This window comes from Mustela lutreola, chromosome 4 (genome assembly GCF_030435805.1).
Source record: "Mustela lutreola isolate mMusLut2 chromosome 4, mMusLut2.pri, whole genome shotgun sequence".
In the NCBI taxonomy this organism is placed as follows: domain Eukaryota; kingdom Metazoa; phylum Chordata; class Mammalia; order Carnivora; family Mustelidae; genus Mustela; species Mustela lutreola.
Genome location: NC_081293.1, coordinates 45,614,989 through 45,642,721, shown reverse-complemented (window position 1 = coordinate 45,642,721; position 27,733 = coordinate 45,614,989). Strand labels below are relative to the sequence as shown.

The 27,733-nt window shown below is 40.0% G+C and overlaps 1 protein-coding gene across 10 annotated transcripts in view; it reads left to right on the top strand.

The window, feature by feature from the left end:
• The window catches only part of NRG3 (neuregulin 3), a 1,065,137-nt gene that overhangs the window by 800,140 nt on the left and 237,264 nt on the right, over positions 1 to 27,733 (top strand). For all 10 annotated transcript variants that reach the window (XM_059169747.1, XM_059169746.1, XM_059169738.1 and 7 more), the window contains exon 3: positions 20,699 to 20,772. In XM_059169747.1, the coding sequence (XP_059025730.1) occupies positions 20,699 to 20,772 (74 nt within the window). The remainder of the gene's footprint in view (positions 1 to 20,698; positions 20,773 to 27,733) is intronic.

Below are 27,733 nucleotides of genomic sequence, written 5' to 3'. Positions count from 1 at the left end.
CTTTGCATTAAAAGTAAACATAAGCGTGCCAGGACAAAAAAAGAGAGACCAGGTAAGGGATGACATCAGTAATCCAAGGAAGAGTTGTGGTGCTATTGGTGGGGAGAAGTGATGGGATTTACACATAGTTCCAGGGGGGAGCCTAGTGTATATCTTGCCATTGGATAAGGAGTGTGGTAGAAGGAGAAGAGTCATGGATGCTGCCAAAGCTTTTTGCCTGAGCACCTGAAAGGATGTTGGAGTCATTCAAGGAGGGGACACCCTGACTATTTTCTCATATGAAGAACTTCGTGTAAAGAGACCAGACTCTCCTCCCACTGCCCTGGGTGTGAAGGATCCAAAAGAATATTAATGCAGAGAGTTTGTTGAGTCCATACTAGGGCCATGATGGTTTTTTATGAAGGATTATTAAAGGATTAGGGACCACTGTGGACTTCCTTGTGAAAAAATAAATAATATTTTAAACTGGCTAGTGTTAAACCTGTGGCTTTACACCAAACCAACTCAAAAGGAACATGGCGACACTCAGGTTTGGCATGGATTAGATTTGTTTACTATTCTGCCTCTTGATATTTGCCTCTGGAAAATAGTAGTCATTTCAACTCATGTGTTTTTCCTGAAAATGAGACTGGAATGCTCCTCTGACAAAGTGAGCGTTCTTTTCCACACTAAGATGCCTGCTGTGAGCAGCTGCAGAACCAGCTCTGTTTCAGGGACAAAGAAAAGCATATTGTGGAAGTAACCACATCTCATTCTTCTTTTCTACTTTTCTTTGCATTTACTTTTATTTTATTATTTCTGAAAAGCCAGAGCCAATTTTTTTCTTCTGATTTACATGAACTACTGACCTTTTATAAAATGTGCTTTACCCTTTTCAGCTAACTATGATCACCTTTAATTCCCTCTAGCTGTGGAATGGATCATGTCTTAAGTTAAAAAATCAGGTTTTCACACAATGTTAGAAAATTGCCAAGTGTATACAGGGATTGATGTCTATTGCTAGCTGTCTAACAAGGAGAACATTGGCATATCAGAAACGAGTCTTTTCTCAACACTACATACAGTTCTTATTTATATTACTAATGCATATATATTTAAATGATTCTTTTCCTTCCCAACCAAATCAATGGTTCACTGATACGACATAGAAGGACGTCCATATCTCTTGATTGGTAACATCTCTTAACTACATTTTGTAGTATTCCTGACTGTGTATTCTTAAACATTAAAACCAAAAATAAGATTTCTGTTGCAAGCGTTCAACTTTTATCTTCTGAATAATAAATAGACTGAATGAACTCTCTGGACCACCCCCACACCACACCATCACCTCTATTTAACTTCTAAACAGCGAAACTGAATTTTTTGAGGAGGGTTTAGGAAAAAGAGGACAGATCCAGGAGTTTAAAAGACCTGGGTGTGAACCCTGACTGTTTTCGATGGCATCCCAGACAAGTTGTCATCCCACCTCTGCTTGAATGTTATAGTGACAGAAAATGTGTTAGTTGACTTCCACAGTAGTGCATTTATTTTTGCTGTTCCTACCTGTTATTTCCATGTACATTTATAAATATTTGAGCCTTAATTTCTTCAATAAATAAATGGAAATCAAGAGGTGCCTGAGTGACTCAGTCAGTCAAGACTTAACTCTTAGTTTGAGCTCAAGTCATACATGATCTCATGAGCCTGAGATCAAGCCCTGACCCCACCCCATACTCAGCAGGGAGTCTGCTCAAAGCATCTCTCCCTCTGCCCCTTCCCCCACTCCCCTCTGTGTGTGTCCACCTGCACTCTCTCAAAAATAAGTAAACTTTAGGGTGCCTGGGTGGTTCAGTGGGTTAAAACCTCTGCGTTTGGCTCAGGTCATGATCCAAAGGTCCTGGGATGGAGCTCTGCATCAGGCTTTCTGCTCTGCAGGGGGCCTGCTTCCCCCTTCCCCTCTGCCTGCTTCTCTGCCTACTTGTGATCTCTGTCTGTCAAATAAATAAATAAAATCTTTTAAAATATACATGTAAATCAAAATGGGATTATCGCAGGCTCAGTTGGTTGGACAACTGCCTTCGGCTTAGGTCATGATCTCGGAGTCCCGGGATCGAGTCCCGCATCGGGCTCCCGGCTCCACGGGGAGTCTGCTTCTCTCTCTGCCCTTCTCCTCACTCATGCTCTCTCTCCCTGTCTCTCTCTCAAATAAATAAATAAAATCTTTAAAAAAAAAAAAATGTCTGTCTTATTGCCGTTCCAAATGTTAAGTTAACATCAGTTATCACTATTATTAATTTTTAAAGAATATGTCAAATTTTTGCTTGAAGGAGACAGTGTCATTGGAAGGTAATGATGTAAATAAACATAAAGTGAATTTGATATTGTTTTGATATAAATTCAGTTCTGTAGAACTGATTCAAGAATCTTATTAATTGGTAGAATAATAATACAGAAAACAACTGCAGAAGGACTTCAGATAGAAAATATTTTAGATATTTAGCATTTAGGTAGGTTTGTAGATGGAGGTAGTGTTAAGTCTGTATGTATTCCAAGAGGAAATATTATCTTGTCATAAATGTAGATCACAGACATAAAGTAACATGTAAAATATGGCTTCAAAAAAAGAAAAAGAGTTGTCAGGGAATCTGTTTGTCTCTGGCTTCCAGTATGGATAGGGAACCATGAAACCAGAGTCTTGGGTTGTTTGGGGGCCACCACAGACATCTCAAGCTGGCTTCCCTGCCTCCAGTCTCAGCCTTCTCCCACCCAACCTCCACACCATTGTGGAAATACACCCATTATATATAGACATACTGCTCTCACATGACATTGCTCATACCCAAACCCAAACAACACACACACCTCCACATAGCTCAGACTGATGATCTATTAAGGCAGATGCGAACCTCAGAGGGAGAAATCACTTATAGCTTTCTTCACAATAGCACTGGTACGGAGACTCAGAGCAAACGCAATTCTCAATGATTGCCTGCCCTATGGAAGTCCTCTGTGAGAGGTGTTGACACAGAGGACACAAAATGTTCTCCTGACTTTTAACTAAAATTGAAGGGAGATTCAGTGACCCCTAAAAAATTTAACTTTTTCTTTGTCCAGACAAAAACGAGGCTCTGATTCATTTCATGAGAGGCACATAATCATTTTCTAAAATATTTTATTTATTTATTTATTTGTCCGAGAGAGAGAGAGAGAGAGCACAAGCAGCCAGAGGCAGAGAGAGAAGCAGGCTCCCCGCCGAACAGGGAGCCTGATGCAGGGCTCTGTGTGCAGCTTGATCCCAGGACCCTATGATCCTGACCTAAGCCAAAGGCAGACACTTAATGACTGAGCCACCCAGGCGTCCCAACAGACACATAATTATTGATGAAAGCCGTTAGGAAGCAATCACAGGCCCTAGATACTCCCACACTGTATATACATTCCAAGACTACTGCTCTATGTCTATTCTACATATAGACACATCTATATCTACTAACAGCATGTAAAGAAAATTAGCGTGGGAACTGATTGCCACTGATTGCAAGGGTGTTTATAGATCATTTACAGGATTCTGTAAAGAACAACTGGTGGACTGGACCTAGAACTAACTTATTCTGTAATAGGAAATTCAAAAGCTTTGATCACTAGAATATAGATGCTCAAAAATTATGAGATATTAAAGTAAATATTTTTTTAAAACATTTTTATTGAGGAAGGTGGTTTCTATTTAATCAATGAGAATGCATTTATTATTATGAAATCATACATTTTTTAAAAATTACAACTAGTCTTGTACCAGTTCTTTCATTGGTTTATGTGGGCTAAATTCAAGTCCAAATCCCAATCAAAAAAATAAAATAGAGGTGCCTGAGCGGCTCAGTGGGTTAAAGCCTCTGCCTTCAGCTCAGGTCATGATCCCAGGGTCCTGGGATCAAGCCCTGCATCAGGCTCTATGCTCAGTGGGGAGCCTGCTTCTCTTCCTCTCTCTCTCTACCTGCCTCTACTTCTGATCTCTGCCTGTCAAATAAATAAAATCTTCTAAAAAAATTAAAATAAAATAAATATCTAAAACATGTATAGGTATATGAAGCTATAAGTAGGTTTTACATCTACAAACTATTGTGTCCATTTAAGGGTTGATCCTAGACCATAAACTTGTATTTAGTAAATCACTTCTTCTACCAAACACTGATCATAGTTTTTAAAGATGGAATGCTTGCTCTCTAAGCAGACTTTTTTGGCATTATCTGCTTCTTTGATGTTCTCATCCAATATCATTCATTTGTAGAAAGACATTGACTCGTGTATAAGGGAAGGCTTTCACGGGGTGCCTGGGTGGCTCAGTTGGTTAAGCATCAGCCTTCAGCTCAGGTCCTGATCCCAGGGTCCTGGGATTGAGTCCTCCATTGGGGGGGGGTCCCTGCTCAGTGGGGAGCCTGCTTCTCTTCTCCCCTTGCTCCTGCCCCCTGCTCATGGTTTCTCTCTGTCAAATAAATAAAATCTTAAATCTGCCAAACAAATAAATAAAATCTTTAAAAAGGGGGGTGGATTTTCACGTAACAAAACAGATCTTGACTAATTCAAGAATACAGGACTATTGAATGTTTCAACCAAGTGATTCTCAGGTCTCTGCAGTAACATTCTATTTGTGAACAGATCGTTCCTTGTGTTGAGCGCCTGTCTCAGTCCCTTCCAATCCCACTCACCAGTAGGTCATTCTCTACATCAGGGTCTCACAAAACAGACTAAACCAAGGATCCCAAACTAGCTAGAGATGACAACCACCACACTCTGCTTCCAAGGAGATGATCTCTAGTTCTGTGGTTCACTAAGATGTTCCTCTAAATATTTATTTTCATTGTGCCTATTAAAAGGTGACAAGTAAACCTTCTAGTCTAGGTGTGGTTTCTATATTCCAAGAACAGGGCAAACCTCTTACTGACTCTGACGTTTTCTCTTTCACTGTTCAATATCTACCTCCTGTTCACAGTAAAGGTTTCTATTGACACTAAATGTTCTAATACATGAGTTGACAGCTGTGGGCAAAGGAAAAGTAATTTAAAAGCTTTCAAATATTCAGCAATGAAGAGTTATAGGCAAAAAGCCCTGGACACAAATCATAACTTCAGACCTTACTGGTTTTGTGACTTGACCAAATTACTTGATTATTCCAAACCTCTTCTTTTCACCTTTAAAACCATCAATAAAATAATACTGACCTAACCATACTGGCTGGGATATATAGGTATAGTAATGATATAGTGTCTAGCACAGAATCTAGAAAGTTATAGGCACTTGGTAAATGCAACTCCTCCCTTTTCCACATCAAATAATGTAGATTACTTCCAGGAGCCTCAGTCACTTCTTATTTACTTCTGACAAATGATTTTTCTTTAAACTACTAATTATAAAATGGACTAATTATGTTGTAGCCTTGGGAAGTTTTAGAGTAGGTCATTAAAGTTGTAATTGTGGTGTGACTTTTTTCAGATAGAGGTCTGGTAATAAATCCCCCAGAAACCTTTATATAATGTAGCTTTTTTATTTGAAGCCAAGGAACAGAATAAGAAAACTGGAGCTTTTCATCTTCAAAAGAGTTTATGAGATTTAAGTAATTAATAGGCACAGCTCTCTTTTGTGCACCAGGCCAGGGCGATTAGTCCTGTTGGCAAGGGAGGAAATGAGTGCCCAGAGGGTTAAATCACTTTCCCCAGGAGCTGTGAGCAGGGTGCCAATGTGAGTGTTGGCCCCTGTGCAAGCGTGAGTGTGCTGGAGGTGGGTGCCAGTTAGAAATTGTGAAGATTCCTAAGGAGGACCGATGCAGAGGCCTGCTATGATATGTTTTATAAGTTTAGTGAGATCTCTGTTATCTAGAAAGATTGGGGCAAGGGATTTCTGCTGCTGGTGTGATAATAACATGCATGAGTGCTCATGTTATGCTGTATAGAGTGTATATCGTATATGACCAGCCCTGCCAATCAGTCATGCATTTGCTCCTAAATCCAGACCCTGGCCCTTCTTCTGTTCTGCTCACCATCTCAGAAAGTTACATTTCCCAGGCTCTCTTGACCAATGGCTTCTGAGTCGACTGGCCAGTGGAGGACGCTAAATTTGAAGGCAGGCCTCCATTTCTGATTTCTCTCTTTGCTTTTTATTTTCTGTCTCTTGGTTTATTTCCAGTGGCAGTTCATTTAGGGTTGCAGCTCCTGCTGATAGACCCCAGGGATTTCCTCAGGTTTCCTTGACTCAAATGCCTTCCTTTGTCCCATCAGCCTGTGGGGAGAGTGATTGCATGCTGGTGCCTATCCCTGTGTTACCATTTTGTCTTCTGTTTACCTTCTCATGCTTTCTTCACTTGTTTCATCAATTTTTGAATATTTAAAGAGATTTCTCTTTTCAGACATGCCACCCGTTTCTTTCTCAGTATATTCAATTTTGAATGAATATGTGAATTGAGAAGTTATAATACGATAGCCTACTATTAAGTCTGAAGTCATATTAAATATCATTGTATTTTCTTTTAGGTTTTTTCACATTAATTAAATTATGCCCTTATATAACTGTGGGCAAATCATTAGACTCTTATGAGTTTCATTTTTATCTTATCTGGGTACTAAGTATATAATGATAGGCTTTCTCTTTCTCAGAAGATAGATACTAATGAAATGGACCACTTTAAAAATATGCATAATACTATCTGAATGGTCAAGAACTACATGGGATAAAGAAATTAACAGTCTGTAGTATCAGTTTACACTGATGTCAAATCCAAGTTCTAACACATGCTTTTCATGTGCCCTGGGATAAAGAAATTAATTTCTCTCCATTTCAATCCCTTTGTCTTTAAAATAGTGGTACCCACATCTCCTTTTCATCAGGTTCATGAGGATTACTTCGTCTAACCTGTGTAAAGATCTCAGCACTGTTCTCTGAATAGAGGAGGTTTGATTTGTTCATCTGTGACACTACAAGATGTGGAAGAACTTTCTGATAGTGATTTCTTGTTGATTTATTCTGCGTAACAGGAATATCCCATATAAGAACATCAAATATGTCACCCATAACTCAATTAACTGAATCTCTCTTACACTTTTATTTATTATTATTAGTTTTGCTTTTCAAAAATCATCATGTTTTATCTATTTGAAGTCACTGCTTCCCTGAGTTGCCATTTTAATTTGCCAAACACTCCAGCTAAAAAACATTCCTTTGAATTCTATTTTGAATTTACCGTCTACGGATGTTAACTTAATTTTTGTAAACTTACTTGTACCAGGTTGTAGTTTGCTTTGTTTTAATCACAGGTCAAGAATCTTATCCATATCACTGTTAGAAAGAATACTCCTTTATGTGCCTTCTCTAAGCTTACCCATCTTTACTCATACTCTTGTGTGATTTTCCTGATTTCCACATGTCATTCCATTTTAGAATATGTTTTACTATATATTCTTGTCCAAGCTAGTGACATCGGTACTGCCACCTCTTTTCTAACCTTGATTGGTTACCTGAACTCTAGCCAGTTGAATTGTGCTAACTGATCTTCAGTAAAACATATGCTTTCACTAGAAAGACTCTGAGAAGTGTGGCATTAATGATGGTATGAGGAGTTAAGAATATCTTTGTTTTCTAAGGAGAAAGGTTAAAAAGCAGAAGGAACACTGGATTTAGAAACAAAATCCATGGGCTCTAATTCTTGTTCTACCCCTTATAGACCTGTTTTAGGCAGGTCTCCATCTTTGTTTTATAATATTGTCCTCGAGAAAACAAGGTGGTTAGAACAGACTCTTTATGATGTCTTCTAACTCTACCATTCTATAGTATCAGAAAACATTTAGATTTAGGTCAAAAACTATCCCTACTCATCTAGTTTAATTTGGATATTTATATATTTAATAAATATATTTATTTGGTAATTTATTTAAGTTTTATTAAATTTAATTAGATATTTGTTTATTAAATAAATTGATATATAGCATATGTATATATTTACTTATTCAGACTTTACTTTTGGGGCACCTGGGTGACCCAGTTGGTTAAGCAGCTGCCTTTGGCTCAGGTCATGATCCCAGAGTCCTGGGATTGAGTCCCTCATCAGGCTCCCTGCTTAGCAGAGAGTCTGCTTCTCCCTCTCCCTCTGCTCCTGCTCTCTCTCTCTCAGATAAATAAATAAAATCTTAAAAAAAAAAAAAACAACTTTTTAAGAGAAATTTTAGGTTCATAGCAGCATTGGGGGAAGGCAGAGTTATTTCGTATGTACTCCTTGTCCCTACACATGCATAGCGTACACCATTAACAACATCCCCTACCAGAGTGCTACATTTGTTACAACTGATGAAGCTATAATGACACATCATAATCACAGAGAATCCATGGTTTATATTGGGTTCACTCTTGATGTATATTCTGTGGGTTTGGACAAATGTCTAAACGATATAACATCATCATTATGGTATCATACAGAGTATTTTCACTGCCCTAAAACTCCTCTGTGCTCTGCCTATTTACCTCTCACCCCACAAACCCTGGGAAACCTGATTTTTTTAACCTAATTTTAAAAAATTAATTACATTAATTAATTTAATTTTTAACTGATTTTTTAAAAAAATCTCCATAGTTTCTTCCTTTTGCATTGTGTCATGTAGTTAGAATCATATAGTATGTAGCCTTTCCAGACTGAGTTCTTTCACTTAGTAATATGTATTTGAGTTTCCTCCTTGCCTTTTCATGGCTTGATTGCTCATTTCTTTTTAGCCCTGAATATTATTCCATTGTGTAGAGGTACCATAGTTTATTTACCCCCTTACCCATTAAAGAACATCTTGGTTACTTCCAAGTTGAGTCAATTATGAATAAAGCCATTAGAAACATCTGTGCGCAGGTTGTTGTGTGGACATGAGTTTTCCGTATCTTTTAATAAATACCAGGAAGCGTGATTGTCAGGTCATATGGTGAGAATATGTCCACTTTTGTAAGAAACTGCTATCTGTCTTCAGAAGTAGCAGTACCGGGGCGCCTGGGTGGCTCAGTGGGTTAAGCCGCTGCCTTCGGCTCAGGTCGTGATCTCAGGGTCCTGGGATCGAGTCCCACATCGGGCTCTCTGCTCAGCAGGGAGCCTGCTTCCTCCTCTCTCTCTCTCTGCCTGCCTCTCCTCCTACTTGTGATCTCTCTCTGTCAAATAAATAAGTAAATAAATAAATTAAAAAAAAGAAGAAGTAGCGGTACCATTTTGCATTCTCTGTAGCAATGAAAGGGAGGTCCTGTTTCTCCGCCTCTTCACCAGCATTTGATGCTATCAGTGTTCTAGATTTGGCCATTCTAACATGTATGTAATAGTACCTCATTGTTGTTTTAATTTGCATTTCCCTAATCACATATAATGTGGAACATCTTTTCATATGCTTATTTGCCATGTGTATATCTTTGGTGAGGTGTCTGTTAAGGTCTTGGCTCATTTTTTTAAATTAGGTTTTTTGCTTTCTTATTGTTGGATATTAAGAATTCTCTGTATATTTATTTATTTATTTATTTATTTTAAAAGATTTTGTTTATTTATTTGACAGAGGGCCCACAAGCAGGGGAGCAGCAGAGGGAAAGGGAAAAGCAGACATTCTGAGAGCAAGGAGCCAGATGTGGGGCTCAATCCCAGGACCCCGGGAACATGACCTGAGCCAAAGGCAGATGCTTAAGCAACTGAACCACCCACCCAGGCTCAAGTTCTCTCTATATTTTAGATAACAGTTCTTTATCCAATGTGTCTTTTACAAATATTTTCTCTCCGTCTGTGGTTTGTCTTCTCATCTCTTCCCATTGTCTTTCATTTTACATCTTTTTGCTTCTAAAACATAATATAGTATTAGGAAATTCTTGTTCTTAAAAATCAGATGGGGGCTCCTGGGTGGCCCAGTTGGTTAGGTGCCCAGGTCATGATTTCAGGGTTGTGAGATCCAGCTCTGTGTTGGACTCAGTGCTGAGCATGGAGCCTGTTTGAGATTCTCTCTCTCTCTCTCTTAAAAAAGAAGAAGAAGGAGAAGGAGAAGGAGAAGGAGAAGGAGAAGGAGAAGAAGAAGAAAATTGAACAAAGAAAGTCAAATAAGGTGATATTACACTGGGTCCTAAAGAGTCAGTGAAACCAAGATCAGGAATCACTTTGCTACACCTGGCTGGCTCAGTCAGTTAAGTGTCTAACTCTTAGTTTCTCCTCAGGTCATGACATCCGGGTCTTGAGATCGAACCCTGCATGGAGCAACATGATCAGCATGGAGTCTGCTTGGCCCTTTCCCTCTGCTCCCCCCACCATTCTCTCTTTCTCTCATAAATAAATAAATCTTACAAAAAATACTGCAATCATTTTTACAATGAAGTGATTTGCTACATCTATATTGCTTCATCATCTAAGTGTATAATTTAAACAAAAAATAAACAATACAATGTGTTTATAATGAAAAGCCACTAGCCCTGGTCGCATCCCTCTACACCAACTCTCCCACTCCTGAACTTACATCTCCTTCTGCAAACACACAAGCAAGCTTATTAAACCATTTTCATCTGGCATTTTCCTAGTTGTTAACTTCATATATCTAAATAATATACTAAGTCTCTCTTTCTTGATTTATCTACTTTGGAAATAGTGCACTGACTCTCCATGATAATGGAAATTTAAATCATTTCCACCCTACCCTGCCTCCATTCTCCCCTCCCTACCTGGTTCTCTGGCTATTCTCAGTCCTCAAAGTTGGTTTTAATGACACATTTAAGTAAATAGAATAGTGTGGTTAAGAAATGGGGCTTTTTGTGCAAAATTGAGGTTGACCTAGTCGCATAATTCCCTGGTTTCCTCCTAACAGATTTTCAAACTCAGAGTAACGATTATATTTGACTGAGCATCCATTTAAACCTACAAGTCTGAGCCACTTTTTTTTTTTTTTCAAGGCAAGACCTCACTTTCATCTCAGTCTGAGTTGCATGAGGCTTTTAATATGAAATCACTTTCCATTCAGTCCAAAGCTTCCTTGTTGCTGATGAATGTCATACATAATGAAAGATTATATCCATTTATCCTCAGCAGTAAATCATTTATCACACAAGGGAGATATATTATTGTGAATTCTGATCAAAGCTGCCCACTTCCTTTCGCCGGCAGAAATGCTGCACCCTGTCAGTCGATAGTACAATATCCTGGGAGAAACAGGGAAAATTATGCTGTTGAATGAGGGTTCAGCAAACTCTAGGGGTCTCTAAAATGGCTTTTTAAAAAAATCATGTTTCATGTAGAACCCTCTATGATCCAGGCGTGTGAACTGTAAAAGTCTTTCCTTGCTTTCTTCACTTAATTAAATCAGAGAGCTGTGGGACTTTTTGCAGCTTGTTTCATGATGTCTGTAAAGGGATTTGTGAATGACACTGTGTGGATATTTTGCCCCCTTTCTTAGAGAGACAATAATTATTACCATTTCTTTTTGAAGCACGCTGTGAATGGTTTTATCAGTTCATTTGCTAATGAGCTCCGTCTCTCTTTTATAATGCCAATCAAAAAGATGCCTTTTAAATAAGATTTATCTCTCAGATTTATTTTCTTTTCACTCTTCCTTATCAAGCTGTGTACTGCTTTGCTGCAGGGAATCACCCACACTGCACAGGCAGGGAACAAGGCTGGCCTCTTTGATCTCTTGTTGATAATATACTCTCTCATTGTTTCCTTCTGAGAACTGCGAATCCAGAAAGGACCTCACAGTCCTCCAGAAGAGGGTCTTCTTGTGTTTTATCTTGGATTTTTAGATTATCACTGCTTTATGTTAAGTATCTATGCTCACTGTTTTTCAATTGCTATAGCATGTGTATTAAATTTATACCTAGGAAAGTGAGATGCAGAATGAGGTAGTAGAATGCCCTCTTTCTTCCTGTAGTCTTCCCTTTGGGCTGCTGGGCAGCATACTCCTACTGTTAATTCAGAATTTATGTAAGGTAGTAGCTAGTGATCCCCACAATCAAGTCACAAATCTGCACCTAACATTTATAAACAATGTTGCTTCATTTGTTCTTCATCACAATCTTGACATATCTTTTCAATACTTTATCTAAGAGCTAGCTATTGAAAATTATATTTTCCCCTTCCAGACTCTGTGAGCTCATTATGTCCCTGTGTGGTTGATAGAAGTATATACGATGTGCACAGACTTCTTGTCCTTAAAGCAAGAGATTGCTGAATTTATCACAACAGGATATAGTTATAGCAAAATTATTATACACTAACTTTAATCTAGGTGTTCTTTCTGATGATTCTTCTATTATTATTCATTTTTTTTTACCCTCATACACTTAGGATTGCCAGATCTAGAGAATAAAAATATAGGACACTCAGTTAAATTTGAAGTTTGTGTAAAGAATGAATACATTCTTAGTATGAGTGTGTCCCAAATATTGCACATGTGACAAACTTATATAAAACACTGTTGTTTATCAAAATTCAAGGAGAGAAAGAGAGAGTGAGGCATCGAGCTCTTTCTCTCCACTGTGTAAGGACTCCCTGAGAAGGTGACCATCTGCAACCCAGTGAGAGAGCCTTCACCAAATACAAACCTTGGGGCACCTTGAATTCTCTTAGAATTCTGCATTCCAGACTGGGAGAAAATAATTTTCTGTTTTTGAAGCCACCTAGTCTGCAATACTTTATTATGGCAGCCCCAAGCCAACTGACAGCAACATTAAAATGTTTGACTCTGGCTTACTTTTCTATTTCTTGCTGAACTGTGAGAGGGCCAAGATGGTCATCACCTTTCTTCCATTGACTGACTAGTCTGGACATGTGAGCTTTTCTAATTCCAAGCAAGTGCAGACAAGTGAAGAAATCTGCTGATGTTGGACCTTAAGCATCAGAGAAAGTCTGTGACTGGCTAACTTCTCAATCTTATAACATTGCAAGTGAAAATAATAAAGAGGAATCATGGGGAGTGGAAGTGACAATAAATCTTTGTCCACTCTTGGCTGGGAAATATCAAGGGCAGTCATGGGAATTTTCAAGTAACTGGGGAAGTGAAGGAAGAGAGACTGATTCTCCGCTGACTTTTATGTCAGAACCTATATCGTCTGCCTAAATTTTCTGATTATTAGACATATTTTCAAGGAATTAGGGTGACATGTATCTGTGCCTGCATGTCTGAGTGTGTGCACATGGGCACAGAGCAGGCACTGAATTAGGACAGAGATAAGCCTCAGAGAGGTCAGTCACAGACCTCTGTCACACTTTTTGTGCAGCAGACTTGGAGGTCATTTTACATGCAAAGGATGAGCCTTTTCCACCATAACAGGCTACCGCCTTTGAAAACTAGAATCCTACATTTGCCAAAACAGATTTTGTATGTGCTAGGAAATTAGTAATATAGCATTTTCTCAGTCAGTTTGAATTGATGAAACAAAACTCCATCTACCCTCCCCCTGTCCTTATTACCCACAAATCCTTTTGTTCTTGAGAAGGGCAATTAATATTTCAATACCTCCAATGTGGCCATGAAATACAGAGTCTTTCTGCAAGAATGCCAATATATGACGCTTTTATTTGCCTTCTTGGCTAAAAAGAGATTGTGGTTTATTTTTAGATGCAGTAAAAGAAAAGCTAAGTTAGAATGATCTTCTTCAGGCCACATAGCTGCTTTGGATAATATTGCTATACACCCGAACCTGGGTAGCACCCTCATTCTGTGGTATGTGTTTTAATTTCGTCAGTGAGGTTGTAAGCCTCAGGTGAAGCTCTAGACCAAATAGGGGCAGAAATCTCTACAAGGGCAAAAACATTAATTTAGAATGAACTGCTCAGCCACCGATTGTCCAGAAATGAATTGCCATATATGGGATTAAAGTTACTTGAAATGAGTTGCTGTCTGTCCGACAGTGATGTGGCCAGTGGAGTGTCTGGGCGGCTGCTGGTACAAGTCCTTGAGACTCTACATATGGTTGACAAGAACTTGCATTTGCGTAAGCACATACTTGTTATCTATTTTTTAACTTCTCAGACTTGCAGTCATTCTTTCCATTTCTGTCTTCAGGGCCCAAATATTAACAGAATGCAGCACGCCTCCTGGTTTTGAGCAGATGCTCTCAGATTCACTTCTGAAATCATAGCAGTCTTATGATGAAATAATTGGCCTCCATCTACTTTTGAATTCAAACTTTGCTAAAGGGAAATTTTCAAAAATAAATCCCTATACTTTCTTAAGATTGCAGATACGACTTCATTAACAAGAAACCTCAGACTTGTAAGATGAATGACATTATAAGCAACAGTTGCCTCAGCCATGGAATTTGTGATATTTTTGAAAGCTATCGATAACACACAAGAGAATTTTCATGAGTTTGAAGGCGGTTTGCAGTTTAAAATAATGCAATTCCAAATTCTCCCCGTTACAGTTGAAATGATTTTGGAAAGATTGTATCTACAGCCAATCTGCAGGTAATTTTAATTCCAATTGGTCAACTTAAAGATCTTGCTGTCTTAATTAGTGCTCTTTTTAAATAAGACTACTTAATTAAATTTTAAAGTCAGCTAAAGAAAGCTTACACTAATCGGTTTCACAGTATTCTCCATAGCCAGACCTAGAGCTCAGCTTCAGCAGTGAGTGGCAGAGAAGGCAATGTGCTCTAATACCATTAATAATGCGAGGCTGCAGACCCTTAGCTAGACAAGCTGCTGGTCCATCCAACACCTATTTGCATTCGGATGGAGAGTTGGTAGGGAATTTTGTCTCCTGTACTCCTGATCTCTTCAGTGCTGGGTAGTTTAATTGCCTTGCTGGACTCTATTCTCTGTGTTTTTGTTGGTCTTGGTTTTGGTTTTCATTTTTAACTGAGGAATGAAATCATGAATTAGTCTGAAATCAAGAGATGCCATTATCATTCTTTAATAGTAGTGCCCCCGAGGAGTCTTCCCATCCATAGTGGGTGATTACCTTTCATTCATTCTTTCATTCATTCATTTATTCATTAAAGAAAAAAAAAAACCAAAAACTTCATTTTAATTTATTTATCTGAGAGAGAGAGAAGAGCGCCAGTAGGGGAAGAGCAGAGTGAGAGAGACAAGCAGACTCTGTGCTGAGCAGGGAGCCTGACAGTAGAGCTGAATCCCACGACCCTGAGATCATAACCTGAGCCTAAATCAAGAGTCCGATGCTTAACTGACTGAGCCAGCCTGGTGTCCCAGTGATTACCTTGCAAATTAACATGAAGCTCAGGAAGTTTGCCTTGAAATCTGTGACTAGTTTCTGTGACATAGTTTGCTTACGAACATTTTGAGATTGGATAATCTCAAAATCTAGGTCTTTAATTCTTACTGTTAATCATGGCTTCAATTCTTGGTATTTGGCCCATATTTTCAAATACCTACCTTCGGAAAGGTAGCTGAGCATATAATGACTTCTGGATTGTTTCTTCATGAAGAATGGAAATTCCTCATACGTTCCCATGAAGAATGTCAGTAACTGCAAGAGATCAAGTTAGGACTTTAAAGTCATCCCCAGTTGAGTTTGCTTCTAGTTCAAGTATGTATTGGATGTGAGATGTGGGGAATCAGACTGTTAACCTTTGGACTGTTTCCCCACTTAAAGAGCTGTAATGATGATTTCAAATTCAAAGAATATATTTTTTAAAAATAACATTTATTGAGTGCTTACCATGAACCACAGGCATTATATGATTAATTCTTAATAATAATTCTAGGTGAGAGCTACTATTTTTACTTCCATTTTACAGACGAAGGGATGGAGGCCCAGAAACCTAAACAGCCAGCTCAACGGCAGATCCTGGATTTAAAAATCAGGCAGTGCTCCAAACTAGCCTGCTTCCAAAATGTAAAGTTTAAATGCCTGATGATCTTTCTGGTTCCCCCAACCAAGGTCTGACATTGAGGCTAAAGAGAATTGGCAGGAGATAGAGAAGAATACCTGGAGGGGTTGTTCTTTTTTCAAATCAGCGTTTAATAGGCTCCTTAAAATCGGCGGACTTGTGTATCACTGACAAAATGTCTACTTCCCTGTAACATCAAAGAGTAACTGTCATTTTTTTATGAGTAGAAGTTGATACAGGCAGGAAACAACCCACACAGTTTGCCACCTTTTCTCTTGTGAAGTTAATTGATTTCTGCTATTTCAAATTTTATGTCTAAAATCAAGTTTCCAATAAGAAACCATGTCTACTTTCTCTAAAGCGAATTGCAGAGACCAGGCACTACACAGGGATTGAAGCAAATATTTGAACCTGGCTCTATCCTGCATACTTTTTTCTCTATAAATAATGTCAAATGCATCTTTGCAACTAAGGCAGGTATAAGGCCTGTAGCCATAACAATGGCCAAAATGCATGTGTAGAATATCAGCAATGTGTTCTTGTTCATTTTTCTCTTTCCTAGTATCACTTGCGTTTTATACGGTTTGAAACTGGAAAACAGGGATGTTAAATGATTTGCATCAAGTGCGTCTATGCAAATACTAAGCAGGGCAATAAGACTATAAGTTCCTCACTGTGAATCATTATGATATACAAGGGGAAGACATGTGCTTCGAGACCATGTATTGGCCAGGCCATCCGTGGGCATAATCAATACCCTGAAAATGAGGACAGAGTAAAAACGGAGAACAGCGCTGTGAAGCGATGATGACACCTTCCGTTAATGAGTCAATGCCCAGGAAATCAATACAGGAGGACGAAGGCTAGTACAATTCCCTCTGTGGAACAGTTTTTGGATTGTTTCAGCATAATTTTGTTTTGTTTTTCTAACAAAAGGAAGAGAGACAATGCGAGAACAGTCTGGGAACGCAGGGAGGCTGTTGGTCACAAGTGAGAGTTCTTTAATTTTCACTCAAAATCACTAAGATGATGAGCACTGATGTAGTTGTTATTCGAGAAATGGGTTCAAAGAAATCAGCTGGCATAGAGTGTTGTAAGAGAGGAGAGGGAAATGGTCTCTGAAGATAGTGGTGGGATTTCTGTGGGGACATGAGCAAGCGATCGACCATTGTACAAGTAGCTTCCTTTGGGTGCTCCACGTCCGGTGTGTCGACCACTTCTTCTTTGCCACACCAGACAAAGCAAGCGTGGAAATCCAGCTGACAATCATGCATGTCGTCTGTTTTCATCTTTGCCAGGACTGTTCTCTTCTTTTTCACCCAAGGATAGCTTTTAAAACTTTTCACTAAAACTGGGCTTTTTCTCTGGTATAATATAGAAGGGGAAAGAAGAATAGAAGGGAAAGCTTGTTATTTTAGATAGCGCTGAACAATTGAGATGGGGAGGCAGGGACCAAACTGGAAGGATATAAAAAAATAGAAAAAGAGATGGCCGCACTTGGAAGTATGGGCCCTGTCCCTGTAGATAGTCAGGACTCTCGTTTGTGATTCAGACCTGAGGCTCACCAGCAGAGAGATACTGGGCTCCGTCTCCAAGCTCTTGCCTCTGCTTCATTGCCAGCCTGAGCTCTCTTATCCGTGGTTACGCTAACAGAGTCTCCCTTTAACCTCTTACCGGCCCTACCTTGCTTTGACCTTGTCTCTTCACCTATGCCCTTCCCTACTGCCTTTTAAATTTGGAAATAAGGCAAACAACATGATCTAGAACTTACTGGTTTCAGAAGTAACAGCTCCTTCACCACAGAGGAGATGAATACAGAATTTAAGACTATTTGTTTTTCTCCCCAAGGTAAAATGCCTTAGCTCTTGCAGACTGAGTGTATGCTATGGTTCTTTCACTGTTGATAATAATTCTCCATTTTCTTTAGGTAACTATTTGTCATCCTTAGCTGTATTTCCTGAGCCTGCTCCCTTCTCCTACACCATTCAGCTGTAGAATCAAAACTTACCTGGAAAATCACCAGGAAATATTGGGATTTTTAATACCATCACTGTGATAACGATGTTTCTAAGGGATTACGAAATTCATGGAACCGGGGACTGGGTGAATTGAGTGGAGATTTGAAAGCAATGCAGAATAGGAAAAGACATAGAATATTAACCAAGTAAAATGAAGATTTATGTTTTTTAAAAAACATTTATCATTAGATTACACACGCATTTTTAAAATTTTATAAATCCCGTCGTGCTATCTTAGATGAACAAAGACCTTTTCAGTATATGAATTTCTGTTTTGCTTATACCTGTATCCTTCAAAAATCAAACATCTTAAAAAATGAACAAAACACTCTCAAAATCTTCCCAAAACTAACCAAAACCAAAACAAACATACAATGATATTTCTCCAAGAAGTGCTTGTTACACTGTCAGAAATCCCGCACACTCCATCAGTGCAATAGATGTACATCTTGACTTTTTTTTCTTTTTTTGCTTTGCTTTATATCTTTAATATCATCATGAATTCAGTCTGGTGCATTGGTATTACCTGCTGGCCCATTTGGTCTTCACATTTGGATGGGTCTGAACTTACCAAGGTGACGTGTGTGATTTTTAAATGGAAATTTTAATGTGTCATTCTTAAAACCCAGCAACCAATGAGCAGAGACACTGTCTCCTTAACAAAGAAGCAGGTTCTGTAACCAGTCCCACACCCTTTGGCAGGTTTCCTAGCCTGGCTTGGGCTCCTCCAGCATCATCGTTGACTATCCGCTGCATACAGAGATGAAGGCAGCATCGAAGGCCCTTGCTGCGCTGTTTTCCAGAAACCCCATGAGGCCCAAGCACTTCAAAGTGGGCTCATACCCACAGAAAATCAGTTAAAGCCTAGAAAATGTCAAACATCTTTTCAGGTTCCTTTCCACACACAAATGGAATAATGCATTGTAAGTAACGAAGACCCCCTTAAAAAGCAAAGCAAAACAAAACAAAACAAAAAAGCACTTTCTCTTAAAAAGCAACCATCTCCCTAGGATACCATTTTCATATTAAATAAAGATGCAGAAAGTAAAAGAGTAAAGTGTGCTTCCCAACTCCCACATATATTGGAAATAAAACCTCCAAAAAATGTGAATGCGCCACCATAGCAATCACCCAACTCATAAGTCATCGTTTGTGGGGAAATGAAGATTAAGGCACTATGGTTCTGGTAATTCTGAAAAAGCACATGAACAGCAGTAGGACAGTTTTGGAGGGCAGGAATTTATTTTTTCATCATAAATGTGCTTCGGTCCTAAGTATCTTCTGACTTCTCCCTTTACAGACCGAGTGACATGCCTGCTTTACTTCAAGTGCAATAAATGGATACAAAAAGTTATGAAAATATGTGGCAGCTCCAACAAATTCTTTCAGTAGCCTGTTGGGTGTCTGGGGTATCCATATATCAGATGTCTTTGTTCTTAGTCTACAAGGAAAATTGCCAAGCACGGTCCAGAGCGCCAGGCTTAAGGAGGTGCTGAAGAGAGCCTGCCTGATTACCTAACTTCCAATTTGGCTCACAATGAAAGAGAGTAAAATTAACGTCCATGCCCTTCGGTTGCTGCTCCCACTGCAACAGACCTTATCTAATACTTTATTACACCCCCCAAACAAAGCCTATTCTAAAGAAAGGATTCACAGCTCCGGTCTCTGACAGAACGGTCTCTTTGAATTCTTTTGTCAATTTCATAGATTTCTAACAACCAGGGGATTGTTTTTTAAATCTGATTTTTATGCCAGCAGCACAATTTCCTCCTGTGTAAGTAGGACAGATTCATCCCACAAAACAACAATGGATGCTTCCCTGCCTAACTTGAGCATGACAGATTACGCTTCCAGCCGACCACTAAATGCCACCTCCCCACTCAGAGAGGCAGGCGTGGGGGCATCGGCTGCATTTGTGCCTTGAACTGCCAGCTGATGAGCCAATGCTGTCAGAGTTGGCCAAGCATCGGCTGCATTTGTGCCTTGAACTGCCAGCTGATGAGCCAATGCTGTCAGAGTTGGCCACGCAGCCCTGATGGAGCGAGCTGTGTGAAGACTCGACAGAGGACTAGCAGGGCAGCGGTGACATGCCTCAGTGCGGGCGCTTCCAGGCATTTTCCTGGCCTCCACATTGCACCCGCCTCAGGAAAGTTGCCTTGTCGAATGCCTGCCAGAGAGCAGGCACTTTGCACATGTTTGTGAATATGAAAGAGAAAAATGAGGAGGGAAAGATACGAGTTTAGAGGGAAAGTACAGAGACCTTGCATGTAGACACAGATGCCTCTCGGATCTTAGCAGATCTAAAATAAATGCTGTTATTCCTGGCCAAGCAGTTGGGCAATGCTGACTTGAAGAATAGCTACATTAAAAAAAAAAAAAAGTGAAATCAGCAAATGAACAAACTAATAAAACAGGAGGAAGATAAACAGTAGCCAAAATCTGATAAGATTTGATCACTTGTATCAGAAAATGATTTTTTTATTAGCAATATGGCCCTTAAAATATGCTTCCAAAAGGGCATTTGCAGCCTTTTAGGGCCTAGCACATTGCATAAAGAAAAGACCTGCATATACCTGCATTCAGAGTTATGATCTGAAGATGACTATTCCTCACGTTGCTATGAGGGCCATCTTACAATGCTATTCAATTTTCTCGTTAGGTATTCCATCTAAAACTGTAAAAAAGCAAAGCCGTGCTAGGTTTTTCCGCACATCAACGACTAAAATCCGTCTGTCGGTGTTAGAAGCTTGAATCAAAGAATACAAACGCCTGAATGTACTGTTCTCACATTTGTGTAATTGATGGCTCTTTTGCTCGTTGAAATCTTTGACGACCACATGCGTACGTTTGTCATTTATCCCTTTTCTCAGGTGCAAGGAAGGCTACCAAGGAGTCCGTTGTGATCAATTTCTGCCGAAAACTGATTCCATCTTATCGGATCCAAGTAGGTCAAGCATTTTTCTTCTTTCTCTAACGCAGTCTGTAGGCAGCACTGACTCTGGGCAACGGTTGTTAGCTCAGTGGAAGGCTGTAGTTCGGTCGTTTGTCTCTGAGTGATGCCAAGGGTTGAAGCTGGGGGCAGGCGTGAGCATGCAGGGCTCTCGCTCGGAGCTAACTCGGTCTGTGTCTGGGTCTGGTCTTCCCTCGGGTTGGGACCTGGTGTTCAGATTTAGTTCCATCACTGATCTACACTGAGAACTCCAGCAAACACTCCTCCCTTAGCTTTCAGACAGACTCCCACCACCACCCATTGTGAAAGTAGGGAAACAGAAACAAAACAGAGCTCCTTATGTTATTGACTTAACAGAATGTTATAGAAACTACCGTCTCATATTGGGTCTTACCCTTTGCTTGGAACTGCGTTAGTATTAAATCTATTAACTTTTACCGTACCTACTAAATTAAGAAAATAGGAATCTGAAATTACATAAGTTTTCAAACTGTAAAAACCCCATTTTTAGCAACATTGTTTGCATATCCCTGGTTCTAGGACTGTTGGAAATTTTTTTTTTAATTCATAAAAGAAAGCAATTTGCTACTAAGAAATATTGCTAGTCCTTAGTTTTTTGTTTCTATATGAAGTAAAAGTAACTTTTGGTACCAATCTGACCACTTCCAGTCAGATGTGAATTTTTTGCTTTATTTGTAAATAATCTTTTGCTCTTTCAATGACCACTACACTTGAATCACCACTGTGGAAAGGAGATTTTTTTTTAAGATTTTATTTATTTAGTTGACAGACAGAGATCATAAGCAGGCAGAGAGGCAAGCAGAGAGAGAGGGGAGGAAGCAGGCTCCCTGCTGAGCAGAGAGCCCGATGCGGGGCTCAATCCCATGACCCTGGGATCATGACCTGAGCTGAAGGCAGAGGCTTTAACCCCTGAGCCACTCCGGCGCCCCTTTAAAAAGGAGATTTTTATCCAATCAGCAGTTTAGGGAGGATCATGATGGGCACTTCCAAATCACAAAGGCAATGTTATGGTTTTCTAAATACCACACATGCATAAGACAGAGTTCAACAAAATATTGTATATTGACAACAGACAGAAATTATCCTGTTGTGAGGGAGCACACCGCTGTGTAATGAACACGTCCATCCATCTTTCAACATCTTCTCAAAATGCATATTTTCTCCTTTCCCCACCCCCGAACACAGGTGCCGAATTTCTACCTGCATTGCCTTAGGAAATACAAAGTTGTTTTTTTTTTTTTTTTTAAGGAAAAGTTTTGTTTAATTTCATTTAATTGTGTTTTATCTTGGCAAGACAAGCTACGATATAATCTTAACTACTCCTTTCCTTCCAAATGCAACTCTCCTTGAGGAAAGTGAAGGTTTCCTAAAATTTAACAAGCAAGCTAGTCATGGATTAGCTCCTTCTCTGAAATGTGAGGCATTGGTGTCTAGGAATTACCCTAGGGGCAGACAGTTACCAGAATGTGTTAAATTTGTTTCATCTTGCGATTTTGCCTCTTGCTAAGCAGATATCTCAAATGTATGCTTGTGGTTGAGACATGGATTTGTAATATTACAAAGCTCATGGGAGCATGGGCTTGTTAATTTCTTTCCTCTTGTTTCTTCTTCTTCTTCTTTTTTTTTTTTTTTTTTTAATTTTGGCTGATGTACCTAGTTCCCCCTCTATTTACCCCATTTCTTTCTTTCTTTTCTATTTCCCTCTGTTCTCCTCTTTCCTTCATTATTTCTTCCCTTTCGTCTTCTTCCTTCCCTCCCTCCTCTTCTTGCCCCCTCTTTCCTTCCTCTTTCTTTGTTCACTTCCTCCTTCTTTCTTCCTTTTCCTTGTCATTTATAGCCATAGAATAGCTACCCAAAGGATAGAGGGCAAGGTACGGGGGCAGGGCTTGCATATGATACAAAATAGGTAAAATAATCTCTCTTTAGACAATCTAATCAAACCCTTGCCATCCACTTAGATATCATAGTCCATCTCTGCAAAATTGAGGATGAGGCCCACCATTAATTAGGACTGTGCTCCTCAAAGAAAACTGACCTCATAATCACAGTCACTAGCCCGAAAACCTAGATCTTCTATGCATAAAAAATATTTATTGCAGTAATATTTCTGCTGGTGAAAAAATGGACACACGCTGAAAACCAACAGCAAAATTATGTTTAAGTAAAATATCATATGGCATATTATAATATTCTGTTGAATCACCATTAAAATGATGGGGTGCCAATAAAATGGTAGGGGTGCCAGGGTGGCTCAGTTGTTAAGTCTCTGCCTTCAGCTCAGGTCATGACCCCAGGGTCCTGGGATTGAGCCTGGTATCAGGCTCCCTTCATAGCGAGAAGCCTGCTTCTCTCTCTCCTTGCTTGTGTCCCTTCTCTTGCTGTCTCTCCCTCTCTGTCAAATAAACAAATAAATCTTTAAAAAAAATATTGTAGGAAATATTTCTATTGGGTGAAACAGCAACATAGAAAGGTATTTTCATATAAAATTGCAGTAGGAACATCCCTTGGTCCAATGGTAGAAAAAAATAAAACATATCCTGAAATGTTGAAAGGGAATTTTCAGTGTTTGGATTGTGGAAGTATATGGATTTTTCCCCCGTTTCCTATAAAATGGCGTAAGATTATGTGAGTCAGAACTCCAGAAAGCCTTGAAATAAAAACTAAAAAATAAAGCACTGAGAAATCAAATGGATGAGTCCCAGAGATGGGGTTCAAATGGAAAAAGCAGGGATGCCTGAGTGGCTCAGTTGCTTAAGCATCAGCCTTCGGCTCAGGTCATGATCCCGGGATTCTGAGATGGAGCCCCGAGACCCTGCTCAGTGGGGAGCCTGCTTCTCCCTCTTTCTCTGCTGCTCCCCTGCTTGTGCTCTCGCTCTCTTTCTGTCAAATAATAGATAAATAAAATCTTTTAAAATTAATAAATTAAAATAAATGAGGAAAGCATAATAGCAACATTTACGCATGCACAACTCCATTTATTTATGCACAGGTGTTTTCTGAGCATCCACCCAGGTCGGATCCTGTTAATATAAAGATACCCACAGAGTTTAGGCTCTGAGGCCCTCACCATCTAGGGAGGGAGAAAAACACATGGACACATAAACTTGGGCATGATTCTGATGGAATCCCTTACTGACCTGGGCAGATGCACTTGCCCCCTGAGTCTCAGGCCTTTCACCCAGAGAATGGCAATAATAATTGCTGTAGGCACCTATTACCCACACTGATGGGTAGTCATTTACGGATGAACATTCGCCCACCGCCTTGACTCAACAGTATAATCACACTAATATGTGTTTAGAGCCCACGTGTGCCCGGCACTGTGCTAAGAGGCCTCACTTGGATTATCTCATTAGACCCTCACAGTCACATTCTGGCAGAATTACTGGCAACTGCTCACGTTTTATAAATGAGGAAATTAGGCCTCAGAGATGTTAAATAAACTCGCTCAAGGTCACGCAGCTAGTTAAGGCTGGAGTCTAACTTCTGATCCAGATGACTCCAGGATCTGAGCCTTGGATGGCTGGGCTCTTCCCTTTCCCCCTCGGCCCCTCCTTCCTCCCCTTATTTCCGCTATGACATTTATCACTCTCAATTTCATTGACTAAAAGTCAATGACCTGCAGCAAACATTATTCTAAGGAACAATATTTGCACAATTTTCATATCTTAATGCAGCAACTTGAGCTTCCATTGAGATTTAAATCCCTAATGAAATTTTCTTGTCAAAATTCTTGCTGAAGGATCGTTTAATTTGCTGCACAGGATATCCTCGAATGACTCCGTGCTCAGGAAGTAAGCTTCCTTCCAGCACCCTCCCTCTATTTCCTCCTCTCTCCCCTTTCTTCTCTCCCTTCTTCCTTCTTCTCTCCCCATTTGCCGAATGCCTGCTCTAGTTTAGTGAAATCGCAGTTAACAGTGTGTCAGAAGCCTCTGCTGTTCTCTTCTCCCTCAAGCAAGGCAGAGTTGATCTGAAATGTGCATCTCTCCAATTAATTTTAAAAAATAAATAAACCTCAGATTACATGCCTTTGGGGAGATAATGCCAGGATGTCACCGTGAGAAGGCTCAGTGGTTGCTATGACCAGTGTCTACCCCATGGTCCCAGCGTGGATCCTCAGACCTACTATTCCAAAAACTCATTTTTTACCCCCAAAGAACCTGTGGTTAACCCCACTCTGGAAGAACTCTATGTACACATGAATTAAACTTATAAAGTGCCTTGATGTCAGGTTTTGAAAAAATACCTTTTGCACATAACTGTCAGGTGAATCGAACCTTCACATGGGGTCAGTGCACAGAAGCCACAGTCTGATCACAAGGATGAATGGTAAGCATGGGTTCAGAAGGAGGGTGGTAAGAGGAACAGACTTAGGTCAGGATCCGGAGGACATGACCGTCTGTGGAGGAGCCAGCACCAGCCTACGTAGCATACAATACTAGCATGTATTTGTACCCTGCCTCTCCCTGCTGCTAGCCAGCACTGCCCATGGATAGCAGCAAGCAACTTCCAGGAAGCCCCACAGTGTTTTAGACAATTTCTAATTTAATTTCTTCAGAGCCAGTCCCCTTTTCTGTAACACAGGATCAACCTATAGAATCCTGCCCAGTTTTCTCTTCCTCACCACCTGCACCTAGCCAGATCAGGTACCATCTTCAGCCTTGAAGCAGAACCAGATGGTACTGAAGAATCATAAGCTGGTCAAGGATTCAGGCAGACATTTTCCTGGGTCTCCTCTCTCAGGAGCACATGCCAACCTGAGTTATCATCAAAACGTTCATGTCATCACTGGCCAGGGGCAGCCTGAAAGTAGCTCCAGAGAATGGATTCAGAATGGAATCAAAGAATGATGGGGGGTGGAGAAGATGCTCATCCATGGTGAGGGTCCCATGGGACACCCATGCCTGGCTGCAGGTGACAAGTCTGCAAAGTCATCTAGTCTCCACCAAGGGAGGATAGAAGAGAACTTCTGGGTCCAGTCTATGTGAACTGTTCAAAGAAAAATTTCCATGATTTACAGATCTAATAAAAATTCAGCAGATCTTGAATGGCAACATCCAATCTAGCAGATAAAAAAGATCTCTAAAGAGCAGTAGAAGGTGAGCAGTTTTTATAGACCAAAGTGAGTAGGAATAAGGAAGTTATACTGGGTGTTTGCTGATGTGTTAAAGCAGGGTCACTTACCTTATACAAAGCAAAGAGAAATCTTAGAGCCCGGCCAGGTAACTTGTGCTGAGCAGGTAAGCATGGATTGCTTGACCTTGGCCTTCCTTTTCTGGGACAGCACAGCATGGAAGCTTAGCTAAATTTTGGTTGGCTGATGTGGGGCTTAGCATAAGCAATTCCATGCTAAGCCTAATCTGGTTATTACCGTAGTGATTTATATTCACACTTTCATTTCTTCAGATCTTAGAAACCAGGTTCTGCTCTTACAATGCCCTCTGAGATGCCAGGAGCCTGGTCTGGCCATTCATAGTTCAGAGGAAGCCTAGCAGCAAAAATGGTGTGAGTTTAAACTTCCCATCATTCCAAATAGGGTTTATGTGACCCCCAACTTCCCAGGAATAATCACTACGGGAACCCAAAAAATAAATTGCAAGAGATGTGGTTCTAGCATGTGGTTCCTAGAGGGAGTGCTGGCAGTGAGCCAGTCCACACAGCCCAATTTGTAATGGTTTGCAGGAACAGCAAATTCATCAGGTCGGAGCACAGTAGGTCTCCTTCCCTATGTACTAGGAAGCCTATTGGGTCATCACTCACTCAATGCTCAAACCATTCAGCTCAGGGCAGAGTGTTACTCTTTGCTATGCAGGGCACAGTGAGGAAGAAGGAAACTTGAGAGCCTCCTCAAAGAACCAGTGTGGGGCCCGGGAGCCCAGGCAGGTGTTGGCAAAGCAGCTGCAAGAGGTTTCCTTGAAGAGTATCAATTGGGACTTGCCCAAAGAGACTCATGCTCTGCATTATTGCCTTTCTTGATTTCATGTAGCATATAGAAAAGCTTCCTAGGTGTCATCAAGTCAATGGAGGAGTGTAACAGAAGGTGCTCTAGATTATCTTGTGGCCACTTGCTCTTAGCAGTATGGCCTTGGGAAAATCACAGTGTAACTGAACCTCAGTGTCTTTATCTATAGAAGGATCCTGGTTAAAAGAAGAAAATGACCCTCAGTACAGAGCAGGCTGTACCTGCAAGTCATTCAGAAGTCAGGTGCATGGCTGAAATAATATATCTTTTTGTTCATTCACTTATTCCCCCAAATAATTAGGCACATATAAAGTACACCATGCTATAGATTCAAACAATAATAATTAAGGATATTTCCATCAATAAGCCACAGTCCAGTGAAATGCATTTATTGAAATTGAATTGTAGGCTCCAAAGGATGTCATGTCCATAAGAGAGAGAAATAATTTTTCATTAATTCAAAATCTTACTGATAGCTTGAGATGGGATAAGTTGCCTAACGTTGATGGGTTCTGGTTTTCTTCTTTATAAAATAAGATATTAATAGTCTCTAACACATACAGTTATTGTTGGGATTAAATGAAATAATTCAGGGACATTCATGGCACATAGAGAGGGCTCAATAAATGTTATTTATTATTATCATTATGGTTGTATGTTAACTATTATTATTGCCTTTATAACTATACAGTGTATAAGGCACTGAGACAGCTACTGCCAGGGATTAAAAAGCTTAAGGCATATTACCTGACCTCAAATATTTCCAATTGCATAGAGCCAAGAAAAATATATAAACAAGTACAACACACACACACACACACACACACACACACACACACACTAAAGCAAGACAGTTAAGGAAATATCATAAAAATGGGAAGGGGCACCTGGGTGGCTCAGTGGGTTAAAGCCTCTGCCTTCGGCTCAGGTCATGGTCCCAGCATCCTGGGATCAAGCCCCGCATCGGGCTCT